Below are 23,058 nucleotides of genomic sequence, written 5' to 3'. Positions count from 1 at the left end.
TGTCTTGTCCTGTACGTACATTATTTTTAGATTAATGTCAAAATAGATTTAACAAATATACATATACTTAGAATTTTAATCATATTTGGTACTACGAAATTATGTACTGATATCTATGAGATTCTGTAAAATGGCAGTCTGTGGTATACTTTTAAGAATGATCAGTACTGCGATGAGGAATCAAGTAAGTAACTCGTAAAACGTACAATTAAAAGTTGGTGCACCCTGAACATTGCGTTTTTGATAAAGACAACAAATATCATAAATTAGATGTCGATGAATGAAAAAAAACAATCGGTTCGTGAAGCAAACGTGAAATGACTTATGAAATTAGAGATTGGGGACAGTTTCGAGATCTAACTATATCTATTGCAGATCCTACGTCATCGAAGAACGCCGGCAGAGACTGTGGCGGCGGTGGCGGGTGCGACGTGGTGAGAATTTGTGCAACTAGTGTGGAGGACGGGGAGCATCCCCACTGCGGCCGGCGTCCCCTTCACGCAGCTCACAGCTAGCGGCATGCGTGCAGTACTCGCTCCCGCACCATGTTTGCCGCACGCTCGCTCGCGCTACTGTTCGCCCTGTCGCTCGCCCTCGCCGCCGCTGCGCCTCCGCCACACGTGCGGGCACGCAGGCAACTTGCCGACGATAACACGCTGCAGCCCCTAGAGGTATGTCTATCTTCATCTGCCGCTATGCTATACTGCCGGCTAAAGCGAAAGTAATTCAGAAATCATTATAAAAATATCCATAATTTTCACAAATACTAGTGTTCCTGTTTCCTAATGTTAAACAACAGTTGCGAGTGACCCAAAAGCGCAAGTTCTTGCGCATTTTCACTTACGTTTAATTCCAACTTGAGTTGCATGTTAACGATCTCTACGACGGGGACCGTTGAATGTTTATTTTGTACAATGAAAAGCATGTGTCCCATAAATTTAGAGGGTCGGGACATGGGTTCAATTATGCAATTTCAAGTAATATCAGTGTTACGTCTCGAAACTAATATGTCATTTCTTTATTCATTCATTCATTAATTCATTTGATTAATTGTAAATATTGGTCAGTTTCATAAGTGCCATGCACTCATAATTAACATGAACTATTTATTATTCTATATGAGGTACATTCATAATAACTAAATCACCATAATAGATATATGTGTAATTTGACCACTTGACAATAATGTCGTAACAGCTACATGTGGTTGGCGACGACGGATGATTTTGGACATTCCGCGCGGAAAACACTCTGCCGCCGTCGACCACGGTAATTGTTGCGTAAGGCCGCTGTGGTGGGCGCGTTGCTTTAAATTGTTCAATACGCATACATTTGTAAACCAAGTACAACAAACATTGAATTGGATAAGTATAATACAATATTTACGCAGTGCCATTCCACTGCTGTCGAACGATTATCAATACACAAGTTACGCTATCTCGTTAGAGAATCGTTACGGTATAACAAGAAAGAAGCAAACAATCAATCTTTAGCAACACTAGAGATTAACTAACACGTGTTTTTCATTCTTCCCACGACTGAGAAGGAGGTCAAATATCTACTACTAACTTTATTGATAATTGCTCGAGTTATATGACCTACTTATTCACGTGTAACAAAACACACAATAAGTTATTGAGGTGTAATTGAAAGTTTCTTCAAGTATCAATTTTATTAACCCACAACAAAACTAAGGTCCACCTTGCGTCACAGTGTGTTTTATTGCATGTTTAGAGTCCTTGTATTTATCTAAACTTTCCAGTATCGTGGCCGGCCTCGCCTCAAACAAACTATTACCTTCCGCTACCGCTTCATGCACCCACATACGAGCTTAACATTACAAAAATAATCGTTAATTGTACATAATACTTTAAAATGTAATGAATGACATAATATAATTATGCAATAAGACAGTATGTACTAACCGAACCGCCGGTTCGGTGGTGGTTTCACATGGTGACACATTCACATTTGTATCGCGAATCAATGGATCGTTTATATGCTGTCCTTTAAGTTGATGGCTACGGTGGTACTATCGTACCCTATACTGACATACGATTGTCTTTATTACCTTAAAGATTGAGGCAACGTTTATGACGACGAACAAGGACGGTTCACAGTTGTTGCGACACTCAGAATTTTAATATATGAATATAGCAAAAGGAATGTTTATAAACCGCTTTCGCCATCTAATGCGTAATTTGAATCACCAATTACCTAATAACCCAGCATTAGCAAATGACATTTAATGTTTGCCACTGACCGCAGAACACTGACTTACCAGCTGTTAAATTCTGCCTCTAATAAAGAGAAATTGCTAGAAAACATTCATTAATTTATATTATGTTTATGATACTTAATATTATTGAAAATTTTTGGCAAAAAAGATGTAAATGTTTATTTATATTGACTCTATTTACAAAAAACAAAATAATGATTGTGGGTATTATGAAACTTGGATATATTTAAATATATGAAGCCATCTCATCTCATACACGCCGTTACGTCAAAGCTGCAAAGTCAAACAACGCAATAACTAGAAAACTATTCTCATATATTTTGTTTATACACACACACCTTACAAATTCTATTAGTTCTATATCAGTAGGTTCTAAGACCCTTAACAAGACTCATGACATGATCGACAAATTTATTACCTGACTAAGACTGAGTTAAGCTCCGTTTGGTATGTGAATAGAACATACATAAAAGGAGAAACACAACACGTACATAAAAGGAGTGTCACTAACATTATAAAAGCCACGTTGGATTTTGTAAGGCGCCTAAAGTTTGCTCTATTCTTATTATAAAGTAAACGGCCCAAAAGACTCTTCTGTCTTTTCCTTTACGTCATAATAGCCATTATGTAACAATTATCTTAACGCTCTCTTGCGCGCGATGATGTCCAATGTAGGTGACCGTGCTGACATTGGACCCACACTGCATCTAGTACTTATACAACCTCTTTCCATCAGATTGTCAGTTATATTACAAAATATCAAGTCATTGTTTTACATCATAAGATGAAAATACAAGTAGGAAGTTCAACTTCAGACTACTTTCCATATTCGCATTGTTCGCGCGTGTTAATGTTACTTTTGTGCTCTTTGACTTAATTTTTACCGCCTGTTTAGTAAATAATATAATAGTAATGACTATGTTTCTTTCATCAGATGTGTTTTTTTTAAATTTCTGTTACACCTATAATTCAATTTGTGATGCAATATACTTTTCGTTTTGAGAACGTAACTAGTTTGATTACTTTAATATTAGACAATCTAATAGCCTTGAAAGGCTACTATTAAGGTCCTAGCTTAATCTATATCTAAGTTAATTGTCGCTCATGTTAAAATGGTTGCGCATTCTAAAGTCACATAATGTAACGATTTTTGTCAGGTTTTAATTATTGATTATGCAAATATGCAAGGTCTTGCCTTCAAATTGGCAATAGAAGTGTATATGTGTAGTGTGCATGACACGAACTAGTGGTAAATGACTGTATAACATTAGATTGATATTGTATGAGAGAAGCAGCGCACAGTGAATGCTTCGATACTTTTTTATTCAAAGTCCCAGTGGAGTGTTGCATGCTTACCTGTGTTGTTGGGTAACTGTCTGATGAGAACGTTGCGCCATATTCGGTTAGACACAATTATTCTAATAAATGAAGATAGTTATTGCAGATCCGTGATAATCATATTGTTAAGATATATTGGTAACTGCTGACTGGATGTTTTTAAAAAAAAATTAAGTTACCTCTGTAATATTTATAGAAAAACTTAAATTATTTGAAATACTGAGTTGAATAAAAGTTAGTATTTCGCTTAATTTGGAGTGTGATTACACTAATGATATAGCCGAGAGGTGGGCGGCCTCGACCCACCACCGTCCTATCCACTTCGCATTATGCCACTCAGTTTGAAAACATTAGAACTGACACTCAAAATAAGCCGCAGGTTTAGTGTTAATGTTAAATAATATTAAGATAATATTTACAATCGATTTTACTACATTGATTATTTTTTATGTTTTTATACCTTACTGAAAATAGCCGTATATATTACAGACTCACTTCATATTATATAAGTGATGATTCGGAGACTAACGTATAAGCTAGTATTGGTTAACAGTAAACAATCTCCATTCATTTGAGACATTATTGATCATGAAGTTTTTGTGTATTAAGAAGGCTATTGTTTTAACCATTCATTTATTATTGTGAGAGGAAAATACGCCTGTCTGGCGGGAGAGTTGCCGAATGGTGCTATGCAGTGAATTGTGTAAGCTGCCGGAGGTAGAGGTCGCTTGCGTCATTTTACCTAAACCTCTGAACATCTCTTGCACAAACATGTGGCGCTCTATCTCGACCTTACTGAGGTATTAACATAAGTTATCCTGTCCAAACAATAACAAAAAATAACACAAAATTGCGCATGCGCCATTGAAAATTTACAATTAAATTGTCAATAAAACAAGATTCACATAAACGTAGATTTTATGTTTATTCAATTTTGATTAACACAAAACTAGAACGGCTCTGTGACGATGATAATTTGTTGCTGCATTACAATAATATTAATTATTTTAATGCAGCACGTTATTTCTTAATTTTCTCACAGTAAAAATTGCGAGGCCGCTCAATGACGCTAGGGCACTTAGCCTGAATTGTAAAGTAAGCGTTTGCGGTACGTAATTCATAGATCAAGTGAGTGATTTTGTAACGAAAATTTAAAATCTTTCTTAAAGTGGCCAACCGAAGACGAAGAGCAGTATGGTTATTGAATTATATCATAGGTAGGCACCCATTTAGTCTTATTTGGTACGTAAAGTGAAGGCTCAGCCTTCGCTGTCGATGTATGCGGTCAGCGTTCGCTAAACGTTGCCGCATGTAAATTTCTGCCATGGGCTGAGCTAAATACATCACGAAAGATAAAATTTGAGTTTTACGCCTTCAATATTTTATTTTTGCAAACCATGAAACGAGTACACGAATTACACTGACTTCAGAATATCTAAGCACTGAAGTGATCCTATTTTTCTTCAGCGTTATTCAACATTTTGTGCTAATTGAAATGTTATGTACGATAGAGATAAGTAATCAGAAACATAGCGCAATAAACGAAATATTCTGGGCAACGATATAGACAAATTTTTCGGTTATAATAAACAAAAGGTGTTGATGCTGGTGATGGAGTCATTAGTAGTGATAGTGTGGTGAGTTGTGCATGATAACGGTGCTTGTGGTGTTGGTGACGGACTAGTGTTAGTGTAGTGTCGGCGAAACATCTGCGCTTCTAGTGACGCGTATGTATGTGTACGCAGGACGCTGAAGGCGACGAGCAGACTCGTGAGAAGCGCAAGCTCGAAGGTGTCACGCAGGCCAAGTTCGGTATCAAGAATGCTGTCCTCGGCTTCGTCTTTGGGGTAACTGTTTCAGATTGGATATCTAATTATTATGTTTAAATGAACAAAAATTAAGAGGTTCGTTATTTTTTAGAAAATCAACTCCATAATCGACGCGAAGACCCGATTGGTGGATACGCTAGATAGACAAAACATCGCTATCAATAAACAATATGGCATTGAGGCTCCACAAAGCGGCCTGGCAAACGGGCTCTCATCGTTGACCGGTATTGTTGGCCAAGTTTTGGGGCCTAAACTGCAGCTGCTCGGCCCCAAGATACAAGCTGTTTCTGGGTTGCTTGGAGGCTCATCCGGCAGCTCATCTGGCGGCTCCAGTGGACAAGGTGGGGGCTCGGGTTCCGGGCTGGGCTCAATCATCTCGCTGGTGACCTCGCTGTCCGGCTCGTCGTCAGGCGGTGCAGGCGCTACCGCCACCGTTGAGACTGTCGACTCCTCCGAAGAGGACGACTCTTGATCTCCTTGCCTTTTACGCTCCAGTGCACTACAACACCGGTCTTATGTATCTTAAAAGTAAACACTTGGGACAATTAAATTATTGAAACCAGATATGTAATTATTCTGAGATGTATGATTTTATAATACCAGTGCTACTTTTAGTAGTTTTTATTAGAGTGCTTAATTCAACATGGGGTAGGTACAAATAGAACAGGGTGACTGACCATGAGTGTCGTAGTGTACTGTAAGCTCTCTCCTTTGCCTTCTGACCGCCTGTACAGTCCGCGGTCCCTTAAAGCGAGCCGCACCATGCGCCTTGTATTTATGTAAATAGTTTTAGGTGAGTGCTGGTGATATTAAATATTTCCTTCCAACTGTTTTGTTTGTTTGCACGCACCTTACCCCGCACAGCTCATTGGAACGTTTTATAATAAAAAAAAACAATTTTTTGAAATTGTTTTAAAAAAATACCTTTCAAATGGATACTATAAAACGTACCACCGACTTGTAGATATGATGTAGCGTTACAAGCACTTTGTATAGTTTGATTATTGGTATATATTGGTATACATGAATCACTTTTTTAGGTTATTTAGTGTTAATGTAAGCACTATGGAAATAAGTAAAGTAGAGATATGTTATCACGTCGTAAGATTCACCAGTACTGGCAATCAGCCGCCACTTTTTCCTGTTCTAGTCACGCGTCTCGTCGCTTGTAAATACACAATTCTAGTCGCAAGCTTGTCATTATTGTATGGTTTTCAAAAAACGGTTTTCATTTACAAAAGGTTTACTCAATTTTTGCCTTCATATATCCTAATTAATTAATTCCGGAGTGAAATTGGCTTTAAATATTTTTGAGCAATTTAATTTGTTTATAATTTGCCCGTTAATTTGCTTGAATCAAATTTCAATGCTTTTATTTATTGAAAATGTTTAATTTTGTTTGACGTGATGATTAACGTTTTACGCGCACGAATTTCGATGGTGAACAGTATTTGGAGTTTTTGGAGTGTGACGAATATTCTGAATTGCATGCGATTTGTGCTTTTGTGTATATTTTTATTAATATAATAAAACTAATGAGTACTTTATTTTGACGTACATATTATTTGTATGGTAATTATTATCGTAGCTTTACTCGTAGCCCACTCGTAGGCCGTAGCCTCACCGTAGCGTAGCATTGTAGGTTCACGGTAATTTTATATTCATATTTTCGTACGTTGGAAATTATGTATGCTAATGAAAATCAATTTAGAGTTACCTCCAATGACTTACAAGTCAATGGTTACCTCAGAACATTTAGCAATTGCAAAGTACGTACACTAGAACGTACCTACTTACTTAGGTTTTTCGACAGTCACTTGGGAAAAACAAGTCTCGCTATCAAACGCCGGATACTCGGATAGGCGGAGATCAAAGATAAATCCGTGGTCACCATGTTCTCATCTTCAAGGCTAAAAGTAAAAGTTCGTTTTATTAGTGAGTTTCTGAAAAGATAAGTAGATATGTATTAAACTTTTTTGTGTTTAATATTCACATATTATGTTGGTATATATGGTCTCTAGACAATTTCATGTAACCAAGTGTACTGCGTAATAATTTTACGAACATTACACTTATTATTAAAGTAAATATATAAAGTTTTAATTTATGCATGATTTCATCTTGTACATTGGTACTGTAGAAGTAGAAGTACGCTATTATTGTGGAATCACGTAGACAACAGTGTACACCCCATTCGCTCGACCTTTTTTCCAATCCTTCAAACTCCCTAAAGACTTTTCAATATGACTCTTGACTTTGACCTTTGGAACATAACGTTTCTGAAATACCCAAACATTGTAAAATTTGGTCTGTATTTCAAAAATAATAAAATATAAATGCGTTGTCGTTGTTTTCGTTTTATTATTCACATATTTACAAAAACAATTAGCTGTTTATTGAATGTTACTTCAGTGTGTGACATCCAAGCGTTTCACCATGTGTATGTGTCACTCGTGTTACCAATACATACGAAGTTTTAGCGTAGGTACTCATTTCAAAATAATTCATCCATAAAACTGCTTACTGTGTATTTATATATTCAAAACTACAATCCAAGACATACCCTTGGATTACGACAACAGTTTAACAAGATTTACCATTATGCAAAGCAGCGAACATAACTTTATAACATTCAAATATATTGTCTAGTAATGAAAGTATAAAACTTTTATTGTTTTTGTGTCCATAACAGTTTGGAGGTCGAGGGGATAGTTATTTTGGATATAGGTCCTACGACGAAGCGTTAGCGAACGTCATTAATAAGCAATTGATATTTTTTGTAAGGCAAAACTTTCATTGCAAAATGTGGTGTGGTAGTCGGTAAAAGAGAGTAGCGAATTTAGTTGAAAATAATGAGGTGAGGCTGGCCCGAGTAGGATGTAGGTGGTAAGTGTGTGACCTACGCAGAATGGCACTACATCGAGGCGCCAGGACATCAAGAGGCTCACGAGCCCCACGGAGGTCGCATCGTTGTCCCTGAGATCCCCTCGTCAAGTTACCACTACGACGGACGCCATTCCAGTTTTCGACCGGACCAAGGTCAGGCTGGACTTCCCGGGGAACCTGTTTGGGCCTTCCGTGTCGTTGGTAATCCGCACCACTAAGATTATCGGCGACGTCATACAGGTACGATAGTTAATTTGTACATAAATAATATTATGATATTTCTTATTATGTACATTTCATGACATCAGAAGTATTTACTATAATAATAAAAATTTACTACACGAACAAAAGTACGCTATTAAAAACTTGATTTAAAATGTTACAGAACTCAGCAGTGCGATACCAGTCATTCCTTCGTCTTTTCCGGCCACTGTTCCGGGGTCCTTTCGAGATTAAGGGTCTGGATCCGCCCACCACTACCACGACCACCACCACAGCTCGACCAATCGACAACGAGGTTCGTCGCCGGCGACATCTAATGCCATCTACGTGAACTTTAAGACAGATTATCGCGTGCTCCACTGCCGCTCACTCTACAGAATTCATTTAAGTCTAAACCAATGAAATATATCAAACTAGATCTGAGTAAATTGTGAAATTATCTCGTGCTCTTTATACCTACGTGGTAGCCAATAATGTAACGTTAAAGCAAGTGCTAATAGAATTTCCCACTAGCGTACTTCGCATAGCCTTGCTCCGTAGGGATAAGTGCACCAGAAAACAATGTCAAGATATTGGTACCTCCTACGTAGATTAAGTACTATATAAGTGTATTTTAGTTTACACTAATGATTATTGTCCGAGATATAGAACATTGTGTTGCCTCAGTCAGAATCATACTTCTGAAGTCATCATATTTATCTGGCGGCTTCATATCAACAGCCCACTTTATATTGTAAACAATATAATTCCTTCAAGGATGGCAACGCGTACACGGCTCACTTTCAAACTTCATTTTACTGTTAAATACTCATATTTATGTCAATACTCATGTTCAGGATAATTTTCAGTTTTGGTTTAGTAGTATGACCTTCTCACTCAAACTGTACACCTCGTAGAATTATATAATTTGCCCTTGATTGGGATAAAACTATTGTTTTAGATTATCGAACAATGGTTTCCTTTTTAGAGAATATTGCATTCATGATTGTAAGGATATGGTTAGATGAAAAATAATACATATTTCAAACTGTAAATATTTAAATGCTTACTACATTATACGTCAAATACATAGGTAAAGTATTTACGACTTTTCGTTTCGAATTCGTTAATTTTATTGTAAAAAACGAACTGCTTTGGCCTAAGATTCGTGCCTATTTTGTAGGTACGTTTTATTAGCCATTTTCATTTGTGAAACTGGTTACTTTCTAACTCTGAGTGGTAAAGTAGCTCTGTTTAACAGTTTATTTTATTGCTTATGTACTTTTGTTAAAATAAAAAAACCTATTTTTAATCATTCTCTTTTAATTTACAATAAGACCACAAATACTAAAAATATTTTAATAGACATTTAGTAATTTAAAATCTGTGTGTAACACTAATTTTTTTAACATTGTTTTAATATACAAAGACACTTTTATAAAATGTTCAGGAATTCCGAAAAATATCCATACCTTTAATACTAATATTAGATAATTGGGTAAATAACAATACGGTTTAAATGAGTTTTTATTCACAATTAGTAAAATCGGCAGAATTCTTGGCTTACTTGTTAATTGTTTGTCTGTACCCAATCAGTAATGGTTAAATTTAGGATTATTGAAGTCATCTTAATATATGAACCTATATGAACTATAATTTACTTAAACACGAACATTTCAGACTATTTATGCAATAAACATTTAGTGATTCTGAGTTGCCCGCGTAAACAAAGGTTCATCGTCTGTAGTTTTCTAACATTACAGTTGTAAAATATTCACAATTTGACCAACCATGAGATAGACAGAATTGAACTGATGAGTTAAGAGCCGTCTGAAGAAGGCGGTTTAAGCAAGCTCGTTATATGTACGGTAATGACATCTTCAGATAAAGGTTTGTATGCGTTGATTTTACTGGTTAATAAACAAATTTCTGGCCCGTTTTGTGAACATGGTCAAGTGTCCTGTTCAGTCGATCAACGTGTTGCATCTGTCGCAGCACGAGTCGCACGAGGGAGTTCCGCAGTGCGCGCACGCCGCCTTGCCAAATGCAACCTATACAATTATTAACAAGTACTATTATCATAATTGTGTTATTATGTGCACGTGATAGTATACTAGTATAGTTCATAAACATTGGATGAGTTAAAAATGCAACACTCACGATCTGTGCCATCTGATATGGATTTACTGTGGACAAATATTTAATTTAATCCTTAAATTACATAAGCTAAAATAATTTAGGTACAAACGTAGCAAAAGACTAACATTTTCCAAGTTTGTATGGCAGCGTTGATAGTGTTAGTTGGAGATGAACTCGATACTGGACCCTTTGTCCGTGGTACAATATCTTCTCTGTAAAATAAAATCGGAGATGGTGAGCTAAGATTCATATCGCAATACAGAAAGAAGCTGCACATTATACTATTTCTACTGAAAATATATACGGAAAGTTAGTGTTCAATATTAATGCGAGATCAAGCTGTCGTATATTTTTGAATTTCCCGCCTAGTAATTCGTTTTTAATGTCATTTCGTTTCGTAGGCAAACGAATCACGTTTGTGCTACATGTACGTAAAAGGGAGGGAAGACAGACGCTCACTTACCGTGCGAGCGAGCAATCATTTTATCAAAAACTCACATTTGAAATTTGAAAGAGAATCCGTTTGAAGCTGCCTTGGTGGTCGTATCCAATTTTTATTAAAACCTAATTTTCATGCGTATTTAGAGTTTTCTCACATCGTAACTGCTAATATCAACTCTGGCCAGAAAGTGAAACTCATTTTTGTAGGCAAGAATCAATTTGTGGTGAGTTCTGCAGCCTCAATATCCAGGAAACCTAGATTCGAAGATCAAAGTATGTACGTGTAGCATATAGCTAATTTGGTTCACATCGTTTTTGCAGTCAAACCTATACAATTACGTTTAATTCCATGACATATAGAAAATTTCTCGTACAGTTAAAATAATGAATTCACCACATAAATTTTAAACATATTATTTCGTCTAATTACTCTGCATCTATGACAACTCATCAACTGTTTAATTCGCATATGTTTCCGTTAAGCAATACACATTAAAGGTAGGCGTCCACAAATCCGCAGCACACGCATCGGACGGATCGCTTTATAGGGATTTTAGTATTCTTTGTATAGAAGTTCATACAACTGCGTCCACTGATCCGCATAGCACTGACCGCACGCACCGGCCTGTCGGTAATGCCGACGCAGTTGCTCGGAGGGGCAACTTTTTCGATGCGTGCCGACGACGTCATTTGGATTGCATATCAGTGTACGCACCCCGCGCGCGCGCCGCTACACTGCGATCTCTTCTTAAATATGTCATGTATCCAGATATCATGTTTCCTTTTTTTTTCTCTTCTTTCTTCTTCTGCCAACAAACAAGCCACCACCACAAATTGTTCTTCATCACTTTCCAAATCCATTGTCTCGCACACACAAGTTACATTCGTCCGCTCGCTATGAAAAGTGGCGTCGGCAATTCGATAGCTAGTAGTTGCGTCGGCAATCCGATTGCTGCGGATATAGTGGACGCACTACCACAAACGGTGCCGATTGATGCGATCCGTCCGATGTGTGCGTTGCGGATCTATGGTAAACCGGTGGTATACTTCAGCTAATATCATAGGATCGATGGCTCTTATTATCTAATCCTTTTTTTTTTATTATTATATTTTTTTTTTATATTCTTACTCATTTAATTATTAATAATAATAAATAATAATTATTTTTATTTATTTATTTTGTAAAATTCAGATATGCAATTTTGAAGTATTAAAATTGACATCAACTACATTTACTAAGAAGCATTAAAAAAAACTAGTCCATTTTATTCACTGCGTATGAAAAATCATTTTACTAAATTTGACGAACTTCAGCTGTCCCGATTTTTTTCTTCTCATACAATGAAATCATACTTTTGTGAAACTGAGTCTATTAGCATAAAAAAATTAGTATTTTTTTTTATTAATTTTGTACGAACAATATTTTATGAAGTTTAACCAACTTCGATTGTCCCAAATTTTTTCGTCTCATACAATGCAATAATCTCTACCTGAAACAGAGTGGATCAGCACTAAAAAAAATTTGATCAATTTTATTCATTTTTATGGACAACTATGCTCAAAATATGCTCCTGAATCTTATTGTAAAAACGTATACAGTCCATAAGAGTTGTTTACCTTGGCTAAACGAAATGGTGGTACTATGAGTTTGGACTTAGCTCTAATATTATGGATATCTTCTTTCTTATTAAAATTATGTATATTTTTACGGGCATATAAATATTTGAATAAATGTAGTGTGAAGCCACAGTCATGATACCAGTCTCCTTAAACTTTTCTCTGAGAGAAAACCAAGAGCAACCCTACACTACTACACGGTACACTGAACGAATTGCTCGTTTTTGCAGTACAAATGAGTTGTCCATAAAAATTAATAAAATTGATGACTCAGTTTCATGCCTTGCCTAGCTAGGTGTCCCGCCCATTCCCATTTGAGTTCCATGATCCGAGTTCCAGCATCCTGGAATTTCGTCCATCGTTGGATCTCAACGTTCGGAACTCAGTCTACAAGGCTGATGCCGAGCATAGCGCGCTCCATGTCCCTCTGTGCAACTCTCAACCTGTATACAGTCTCCTGCGTGAGCGTCCACATCTCGTCAACATACGGCATGGTGGGCAGAACACATTGATTAAACAAGCGGGTCTTCAGACACTGTGGAACCTTACCTGATTTAAGGATGTCACCTAACTTGCTAAACGCAACCCATCCCAGCTGGATTTTTTTGAGATCTCTTTAGGGTGATGCTCTTTGCCAAAGGACAGAACATGTCCGAGACAGTTTTACTGATCGACTCTCTCCAGCTTCTCATTTCCCACCGTGACACATCCACGTAGCAGGAATCGATGTGGCAGCGATGAAGAGCGTGGAACACGGCCCAATGTAAGATACTGTCAAAGGCCTTCTCATAATCGACGAAGGCCATGACAAGGGGCCGGTTAAATTCGAGACATTTCCCTATCAGCTGATTAACCGTGTGGATATGGTCGATGGTTGAGAAGCCGCTCCGAAAGCCAGCCTGCTCAATAGGCTGTGTTTCGCCAAGTTCACTGGTAAGCCAGATGGTCAAAATCTTTGTAAATCGTTTATAAATCTGAGAGAGCAAGCTAATCGGCCGATAATTGCTAAGTTTTGCAATGTCGCCTTTTTTGTGGATGATGGTGACGATGGCATTCTTCCATTGCTCTGGTGTTCAAGCTTCATGAAGAACTTTGTTGAAAAGTTACACAAGCACTTTTACCACAGGATTTCCTCCTGCTTTGAGTAGTTGGACTGAAACACCATCACCTCATCATCATCAGATGATGGTTTTGATAAGGCACTGACTACTAGTTTAGAGTTATTACTTTTTCTTCAAATAACCTGAACAATTTCGTAATGTACACGTTTAATTTGATTATTATTACCGGTAGCTTTTAACACCAGATGATCGAATTAATGTCAGTAATGTCATTTCCAAACGACACTGATTGATCTGTAGTTGTCTTTAAAAATCCTCCAACTCCATCCGGGGCACCCGCGATTATTGCGAATTTGGCCATGGCAAGGGTGCCCAGGAGTCGAAGGATTATTAAATAGAACTGCAGATCAAAGTGTCATTTGGAAACAACATTACTGATATTGATTCGTTTATCTGGCCTTGAAATCTGCCATTGATAATATTAAAATTAAACCTGTAGAAAATTACGAAATTGTAGAAAAAGATATCATGTTACCTTTTCATGGTAACATGAATTTTCTTCAGGTTGTACATAAATTTTATTGAATGTCAAGGTGTTCCACCACTATGACTATGATAGTTAGTTATAATTGTACCAAGTGTTATTTCTTCAGGCTATTTGGAAAAAAGTAACAACTCTAAATTAGCACTCTGTGCCTTATTTTGCATCAAGTCTCAATGTCTCGATAAACCCACCGCATGTCCTCATGGTAAACATTTGAGTTTCTACAATTTATCTTCAGAAAACATTCCTGGAGACAGCGTAGTGTATCGTAGTTATTCAACTGCCAATGAAAACAAGAATGAACTAAATTTTCGTGTTTGACGTTCTCAACAAAATCATTTAATAAATGATATCACCGTTCATTTAAAATGTAAATGTATAATACAAATGTAATATAAAAATGTAAAATACAAATTTAAAAGATCGCTAAAGTACAAATAGATCAAAAAGCAATTAAGTAATTTTTGGTTATCTTAAAAATTATGAATAACACTATCTTTCTTATAATACTTTAAAACAATTTTCGAAAGTGAACGTTATATTAAAAAATATCATAACAATTTAAAATGTGGTGGCGTTTTTAAGTAAAGGTGGTAACACAAACGCCACCAAAACCACCAAATTTGAGCCACGTAAGATGAAATCTCAAAAAATAAATTACGGGAAAAAAGTAAAAGCTTAAAAATCAAACGGAGACGATTAAATTGTGATAAAATAATGACAAAATTAGTCTCTTAATTTGATTTCAGAATACGACCTTAGGATAAAACAAAAGTTGAGCCCAAATGGAGCCAGGAAACCTGAATATGTTTTGTTCCACGTGCCACCAAAGGGCATATAATTACTTTTTTGGCGGGAAATGGAACACAGTGCCCATGTTTTTCGCTGCCAGGTCCTAATACACGACTGAGGCTTGCGCGGGGCAAGAACGTAATGGTTTTTAGTTAAACTACTTACCAGTTGCAACCAGTTGAATATTTGCCATCAAAACTACAATTTTCGCGTGGCCAAAGTTTGATCAAGTACCCAGACTCCCACATACTGGTAATTGCAATACTTTCAATGATTTTAGTTAGTGCTTCTAATAGTGAATAACATACTTGGAATTGCTTTTCTTAAAAGCGTACACATTTTAGCAGAACGACTATTTTATACAATGAAACAGAAAGTAGACACACCAGCAAAATTGAAAATCGGGACATTAATATTTTTATTAATTATTATTCAGCAAAATTGAAAATCGGGACATTAATATTTTTATTAATTATTATTGTACAATGAATTTTCTGAAATTCTTGCCCTAAACTCATTTTACGTCTAATTAAACTATAAAAAATAAATCATTAATATTTTTTCACTCTACACCTGGTTTCTCAGCCTGGACTCGCAAAATTTACGCATGAGATATTCACCCATTTACGGTTTAACAAACTGTAATGGGGAATAATCAGGGAGTTTGTAGGTTTTAAACCATAACAGGTGATCATTTTATTCCCATGTCCTCAGAGTTAAATAAAAAAATAAAAAAAGTAAAATTATTGATTGTCTCTTAGACTTTACGTGGTAACCCCATACGTAGTGAAATTGTTAATATCTGTCTTGGTCGATAAGATTATAATGAAAAGGTAAAAATAAAATAGTTCACCAACTTTTGCTTCCGTGTAGGACTAAGGCATGGACCGGTAGAGCTTACAATGCGCTTGGGAGATGAATTACGGGAGAACAAGACCAGCGGCAGGTTGTCGACGAGGTCACGCAGTATCAGATGAACTAATTGGATGTGGCCTCGGTGTTCCTGAAGAGAATACATCCTGTACTCTTTGAACCCACACACTTCTGGATCACGATGGCCCAGTCTGGGCTCGCAAATCCAATTTGTGAATCATCATTCATTCATTCAGTATTGCTCGAAACTTCTGAAGTGAAACGTGAGTAAAAATGGTGTTTTGCAGCATAAGTAATTGAGGAAATTCTTCCACAAGCTGTAATTATACCAATAAGGGAATTAGGTACATTTTGAAGCACAAGGGCTGTTTTTATTAAAATAAAATTATGCACTTTGAGAATCAGTTTATTGGTGTTCTCGTCAATGTGAAGACACCATTGCTGTTTTAAGCCGTCAAAATATCTATGGTGTTACAAAACATACGGAGCAATGTAATAATACGTTACCTACGATATAGTAATTTTTGCTAGTGATGTAACTAACTATATATTTTTTGTTTTGATAAATTATCGACATAAATGTTTTGCGTACAACAAATTATGTGTATTTGTATATCTACCATTGTTATAATAACGCACAAAACATTTATGTCGGTATTTTAGCAACATGTTATATGTGTTTAAACAATAGAACGTTTTAAGAAAACTGTTAAATCTAAATGAGTGTCAAAATTAAAGTGAATTACATTATTTACTTTTTTTAAATTTACAATTAATTAGACTCATTTAAGTAGTTTATTTATAAGTCTTGCCAAATTTTGCTTTAGTTACTTTAGATTGCCTGTTTGTTAGTATTTTTTGATGATTGTTGATAACGGTTATTTTGAGATAGTGTTATTCTTGTAAGCAGACATATTATCGATATTCTGTTATTGAAACAATTCACTACGAGGTTTTTATTTTTCATTATTATTGTTTTTATTTTCAAACTTTACCTACAAATGAAAAAAAAAGAAAGAATGGTTGGAAATTATGGGATTGCCGAACATAAACATTGGATCAAATATCACCTTCGTTTGTTACCTACCATTTGTTGTGACGTTTTTATTGTTGTGGTAGTTTCATATATGGTTATGTAATATAATATGTTTGTACTGACACTGTCTCTTGCTACGTCTTCTGTTATACCATGTTTTAGGCGAATAAACTTACCTATTATTAAAATTATATCTGATTTTATGATTATCGATAATGTAATTACAATTATATAAGTAATTTTATTTATTTCAAAAATTAAATGGAAGAATTCACCTAAATCAAAATCACTGATATTAATCCTATACCAATACATAAATATAAAACAGCTTAAACTATTTGGAAACCTTTTAAAAAACCTAATATCAGTCTTTAGATTGGAAATGCATAAAGATCTCCTGATTTAGATTATTTTTCGCAATATGTGAGCATTTATAAATGCAAAATAATACATTTAAAATCTCATATCTGCCATCCCGGATATTACCATATGACAATGAATATTGATCTACTTTAATTAAATATTTTAATCATACTTTGATAACAGTGAACTATACAAATTACAAATATAACAAAAAAAAAACAGTTTCAACATTCAAGCCATACATTTGCATGTCGATATTGATTTATCGATCATAATGGTACAACACTAAAGAAATCCGCCATTTGTGGTGGACATTTTTGGTTTAGGCAGGGATGGTTTATTCCGTAGATAGGGCAGCTCCTTTCCTTTATTTTTTCCCATCCTCTAAGGTCTTTCCACGCCACGCGGCGGGCCACGTTTGCAAGGATTTACCATAATATTTGTCTTATTTATACTATGTCAAACATAGTGCATATGCAATAAATGCCCAAGTACGATCTCATGACGGATCGGATAAATGACTACACCAATAATTAAATTAGACAATTATTTACCGAATTTGGGAAATGCACATAATAAATATAAATAAATCCACGCCTGTAGCCACGTTGAAATTATAGGCATTGGGTCGAGTCCTGTCGGGCCGAAGGAATTTTTCTTTGTGTTTACGATCCAATGGTATTATACTTGTAACAATGCTCACTGTTACGATCTATGTATCTATAATAATGAGAATTAAGTGGAGTATTTTCAGAAATAACAGATGAGTATCACAGTAGTAAATGTCAGAGCAGGGATGTGCAATCTTTTACAAACTGGCCGGTGTGCATTGAGAGTCATTCTTTTTCAAATTTACTTTGTTACCTCGTAGAATTCTTTTCATGTTAAGTTGTGTTTTTTTTTCACGTTATTTGTTTTTAATAGATATATTTTAATAAAGATCCTTATTAAAATATTAAAAGAATTTTCTCGTTTATTGATGCTCTATCAATCTATAGCTCTATCGAAGGAGCTATGGGAACCAGCAGCTACTAAATATTGAGAGAACAGATTTAGTGCAAAGTGTGTATGAACGTGATTATGATATATGAAACAAAGAGATATTAATGGTGAGATTAACCAGGTTCGTATAAGTAATACTCTAGTTAGAGAAATGAGTACTAATGTCGGGGTCTGGACTTCCTGGGATTGAGAAGCTACAAGGAAGTAGCAACTTTGACAGTTGGAAGTTTGATATTAAGTGAATATTAGTCCATGATGATCTATGGCAATACGTTGAGAGTTCGCCCGCTGCTGATGATCCAGTTGCTAAGCAAGGTAACCAAAAAGCACGAACAAAAATTTGCTTACTTATTGAAAACCCTTGAAATGTACACGTAACGCAAAGCAACAACGACGTATGAGACGTGGAATTGTCTGAAAGCAGCTTATGAGGACAAATGCATTAACAACAGATGTAGGCTGCTATCGAGACTGGTGGGCCTAAAGCTTAATATATTCAATTCCATAACCAAGTATGTAACAGAGCTAATGAGAGTACCTAATCAACTGTCAGACCTTGGGAAAGAAATTGATGATGAATTGTTAGCGGTACTGATGCTACAGGGATTACCAGAGGAATACATGCCTATGAGGTTGGCGTTAGAGAATACCAACATAGCATTAAGCACTGATTATATAAAAACAAAACTGTTTCAATTAGGTGAGAGCAAAGTTTGCGTAGGTCGAGCACTTCTAGGCAGAGTTCGACACTTACTACAGTGAAACAGTATAGAAAACCTGTTCAGAAGTACACACGAAAGAAGATCGTGAAGTGTTTCATATGTAACGGACCACACAAAGCTTACGACTGCCCGCAGAATCCACGTCAATCCGAGTCATATGGCAACGGCACTGACTTCTGTTCAAGAAAAGAACAATGAAGATAAATGGATTTTAGATTCCGAAGCACAACATACATATTCCGAACACATATGAGCTGTGGGAGAGATTGGATGGATAATTTTATGAAAGTAGGAAGGAGTGTGTTGCGCAAATGGAAGTAAATGTATGGAGAAGGTTTTGGTACAGTAAAGAATTGCATTAGTGTGAGTAACGTAATATATGTACCAGGTCTTGCTTCTAATCTATTGAGTGTAAGCTGTATTATATACTTTTAAACTTTCGCGTTGCATTGTACTAACATTTTGTAACAAACGGGAATAAACGCGTTTACATACGAATAGGTATTTATGAGTCAGCCCGTGACCACGGCCAGTACAACCTGACCGAATTTCGGGGAGCTAGGTAGGTGTGAAAAATACCCATTCGTATGTAAACGCGTTTATTCACATTTCCAAATGTTTGTAAGCTGTATTGTGTATACAAAAGCTAAAGTTGTTGTGTTTTCTAAAGAAGGATGCGAGATCTTTGATATGAGTGAGTGTACGATACAGGGTCAACCATGTATGACAGGAGTACTTGATAGATAGAGGCGTTTATAAACTTAAATACTTTCCACAGCCCATTGGAATGGTGACAGAAGTAAGCAATGAGTTGGAGCTTTGGTTTATAAGGATGGCATACTTGGGTATTCGTAGTCTCACTTTACTTAAAGATAAACTAGCTATTGGGGTCAGTTTTCCTAATCTTTCTTGTAGTCAACTGGACGGCGTAGCCTGTTTGAAGGGCAAACAGACTAGACAACCATTTGAACTCAATGAAGCTACGAGAGCTAAAGAGCTTCTAGAATTGGTACATTGTGATGTTAGGGGACCAATGAGTGATAAGTCTTTCGGAGAGTTTCATTTGTATATTACATTTATGGATGATTATAAGCGAAAAGCTTTTTATATTTTCTCAAAGCAAAGAGCGAGGCTTTTGAAAAAATAAAGGAGTTTACGAAATTTGCAGAGACTCAAACCGGAAAGAAGCTGAAGGCGTTGAGGACAGATAATGGAGGCGAACACGTTAATATGAAAGTCGATAAGTTCTTTAGAGAACGTGGTATTAAGCGTCAACTTACGATTGCATACACACTGGAACAGAACGGTGTTGCAGAGCGTGCCAATCGCACCATCACTGAAAAGGCCCGATCTATGCTGCAGGAAGCAGGAATTCCCGTTCAATTTTGGGTGGAGGCGGTAAACACCGCAGTATATTTGAAGAATAGGAGTTCTGGCAGTTAAAAAGATGACACCTGAAGAAGCATGGACCGGTCGGATGACAGATGTATGTCATCTTAGAGTATTTGGAGGTAAAGCATATATTCACATACCGGATCAAAAGAAAACCAAATGGGATTCCAAAAGTGAAAAAAACTGTTTTTGTTGGCTATTGCAATGAATCGAAAGGATATAGATTGGTTGATTCTAAAACGAGAGAACTTCATAGAGCACGTGGTGTAATATTTTTCGAAAAGCAAATGTATCCCGACGTCACAAAACCAAAAGAGAAAACTGTACCAGTAAGCATCACTTTAGGGAATGATGATATGCATTACAAACCATTAGAAAACAGAGAAAGTGTTCAGCGAGATCAGAAAAATTATGAAGAGTATCTTCAATCAAGTGATAGAGATCATGTTGATGAAATTACTGAAAGAGTAGATGACGAAGAAGAACAATGTTTGTCATCTGAAGAGGGAACATATGATCCGGAGACCACACCTAAACCTGTACTGGTAGAACGGAGATACCCACAGAGAGGAAGCAAATCCACTCAATTTTCTGACTTTATCACCTACTAAGCAGTATCTGAAACAGATGATCCTACGACAGAGCAAGAGGCATTGTCACGAAGGGATGCAAAGCAATGAGCTAGATTCTTTAAACAAAAATAAAACGTGAGATTTAGTAAAGCCTGAGGAAGCAACCAACAGTATTGATTCGAAATGGATATTTCAAATCAAAAAGGAAGCAGGGTGTAAAATCCGTTACAAGCCTCATTTGGTTGCACGAGGCTTTAGCCAAAGAAGAAGCATTGATTACGATGAGACGTTTGCTCCTCTTGTGATACAAAGCTCGTTAAGAATGCTCATAGTTTTGGCGGTCCACCTAGGTCTAAAAATATATTACATGGACGTTAAAACCGCGTTCTTAAATGGTGATCTAATTGAGAAAGATTACATGCAGTAGTCATCGCTGTTTATAGAAAAACGAAAGGATGAATACGAGTGCTTGTTCAAGAAATCTCTTAACGGATAGAAGCAAGCGCCATGTTCCTGGAAATTAAACTTAAATTTAAATTAAATTGCATACTGAGCTAGAAAGCCTCAAGTTCAAACTATGTAAACATGAATCCTGTGTATACACGAGGTCTACAGGAAAGGACTTAATAATATTAGCCGTTTATGTACATGACATTCTCATTTTCTACAACAATGAGCGGGAGATGCAAAATGTTAAGGAAGAATTAAAATTAAAATAAAAATTTGAAATGAAGGATCTAGAAAAAGCCGAACTATTTCTTGGGATAGAGGTCCAACAAGAAAAATGTTGCATTAAAATCAAGCAAGAGGGTTATATTGAAAAGCTTCTTCACAAGTTCAAGATGGAAAACTCAAGGCAGTTAGTACACCAGCAGCTCCTGAACAACGATTTGAAAAAGAGAAAGAGTGTACAAATGAAAACTTAGTCTACAGAGAGCTGACAGGCTCACTGATGTCCCTACATAGCTGTATGTTCAATGCCAGATGTATAGCACATGCCGCAAACTTTATGAGTCACTTCTGCAATTGGTATGATGAAGTGCACTGGATAGCAGCTAAACGGATCTTGAGATACTTAAAGGGTACCAAGAGCAAGGGGACTTGGATATTCTAAAGACGTGTCTTGTAGAAATATTCAAGGTTTTGCAGATGCTCATTACGCTCGAAACATAGTGGACTGAAGGTCACACTCCGGCAATGTATTTAAGATGGTAAATGGAGCCATCTCTAAGTAGAGCACTATGCAAAAATATACAGCCTAATCGTCAGCTGAAGCTGAGTACATCCGTCAATCAGAAGCTACAAAAGAAGTCATATTTCACAACGATTTCTGAACGAAATCACGAGCAAGGAGGAGTTGCCTATCACGATGTATACAGGTAGTCAATCTGCTATGGCAAGAGTCCTAAATTCGGTGCAACATCAGCAGACAAAACATGTTGATTTTCGCTATCATTTTATTAGAGAAGCATTAGAAAAGGATACTATAAAGCTCAAGTATTTAGAAACCAAGTGCATGGTTGCTGATGCTTTAACGAAAGTAGTGTCAAAGGGCAAATATGAGTTTTGCCGTAGAGAAATGGGTGTGTACTGAGTGTTCATAACTGAGAAGGTTTTTTGATAGTATAAGGAAAACCAGGTGTAAATAATTGAGGAAGAGTATCAGAGCGTATATATTGGCCGACGTGACATTGAGGGTTATTCTTTTTCATATTTACGTTGTTCAAGGCAGATATAGCACATGCCGTAAACTTTATGAGTCACTTCTGCAATTGTTATGATGAAGTGCACTGGATCGCAGCTAAACGGGTCTTGAGATACTTAAAGGGTACCAAGAGCATGGGACTTGTCTAGTCTAAAGACGTGGCTTGTAGAAATATTCAAGGTTTTGCAGATGCTCATTACGCTGGAAACATAGTGGACTGAAGGTCACACTCCGGCAATGTATATAAGATGGTAAATGTAGCCATCTCTAAGTAGAGCACTATGCAAAAATATACAGCCTAATCGT

The 23,058-nt window shown here is 36.4% G+C and overlaps 2 protein-coding genes across 5 annotated transcripts in view; one reads left to right on the top strand and one right to left on the bottom strand.

Moving 5' to 3' along the window:
* Window positions 1-514: 514 nt before the first annotated feature.
* LOC113227517 lies at window positions 515-9,801 on the top strand. 3 transcript variants are annotated; one of them, XM_026460457.1, is made up of 5 exons: window positions 515-671; window positions 5,323-5,424; window positions 5,498-5,747; window positions 8,314-8,532; window positions 8,678-8,809. In XM_026460457.1, the coding sequence occupies exons 1-4, from the start codon at window positions 546-548 to the stop codon at window positions 8,508-8,510; spliced, it is 675 nt and encodes a 224-aa protein (XP_026316242.1). In that variant the 5' UTR covers window positions 515-545; the 3' UTR covers window positions 8,511-8,532; window positions 8,678-8,809. The 3 variants fall into 3 exon arrangements, with proteins under 3 accessions (XP_026316242.1, XP_026316255.1, XP_026316247.1); XM_026460470.1 differs by lacking the exons at window positions 5,323-5,424; window positions 5,498-5,747 and having other exon boundaries at window positions 8,678-9,801; XM_026460462.1 differs by lacking the exons at window positions 8,314-8,532; window positions 8,678-8,809 and having other exon boundaries at window positions 5,498-6,840.
* Window positions 9,802-9,993: 192 nt separating this feature from the next.
* LOC113228038 overlaps window positions 9,994-23,058 on the bottom strand; it is an 18,463-nt gene continuing 5,398 nt past the window's right edge. For both annotated transcript variants that reach the window (XM_026461180.1, XM_026461187.1), the window contains 4 exons: window positions 15,945-16,090; window positions 10,758-10,844; window positions 10,654-10,679; window positions 9,994-10,544 (listed from right to left, as the gene is read on the bottom strand). In XM_026461180.1, the coding sequence (XP_026316965.1) occupies window positions 10,408-10,544; window positions 10,654-10,679; window positions 10,758-10,844; window positions 15,945-16,090 (396 nt within the window). In that variant the 3' untranslated portion in view covers window positions 9,994-10,407. The remainder of the gene's footprint in view (window positions 10,545-10,653; window positions 10,680-10,757; window positions 10,845-15,944; window positions 16,091-23,058) is intronic.

Source organism: Hyposmocoma kahamanoa, unplaced genomic scaffold (assembly GCF_003589595.1).
Source record: "Hyposmocoma kahamanoa isolate Upper Pololo Valley unplaced genomic scaffold, ASM358959v1 100021, whole genome shotgun sequence".
NCBI classification, from domain to species: domain Eukaryota; kingdom Metazoa; phylum Arthropoda; class Insecta; order Lepidoptera; family Cosmopterigidae; genus Hyposmocoma; species Hyposmocoma kahamanoa.
The sequence above is the reverse complement of the archived record's forward strand: the minus strand, read 5'-3'. Positions and strand labels throughout refer to the sequence as shown.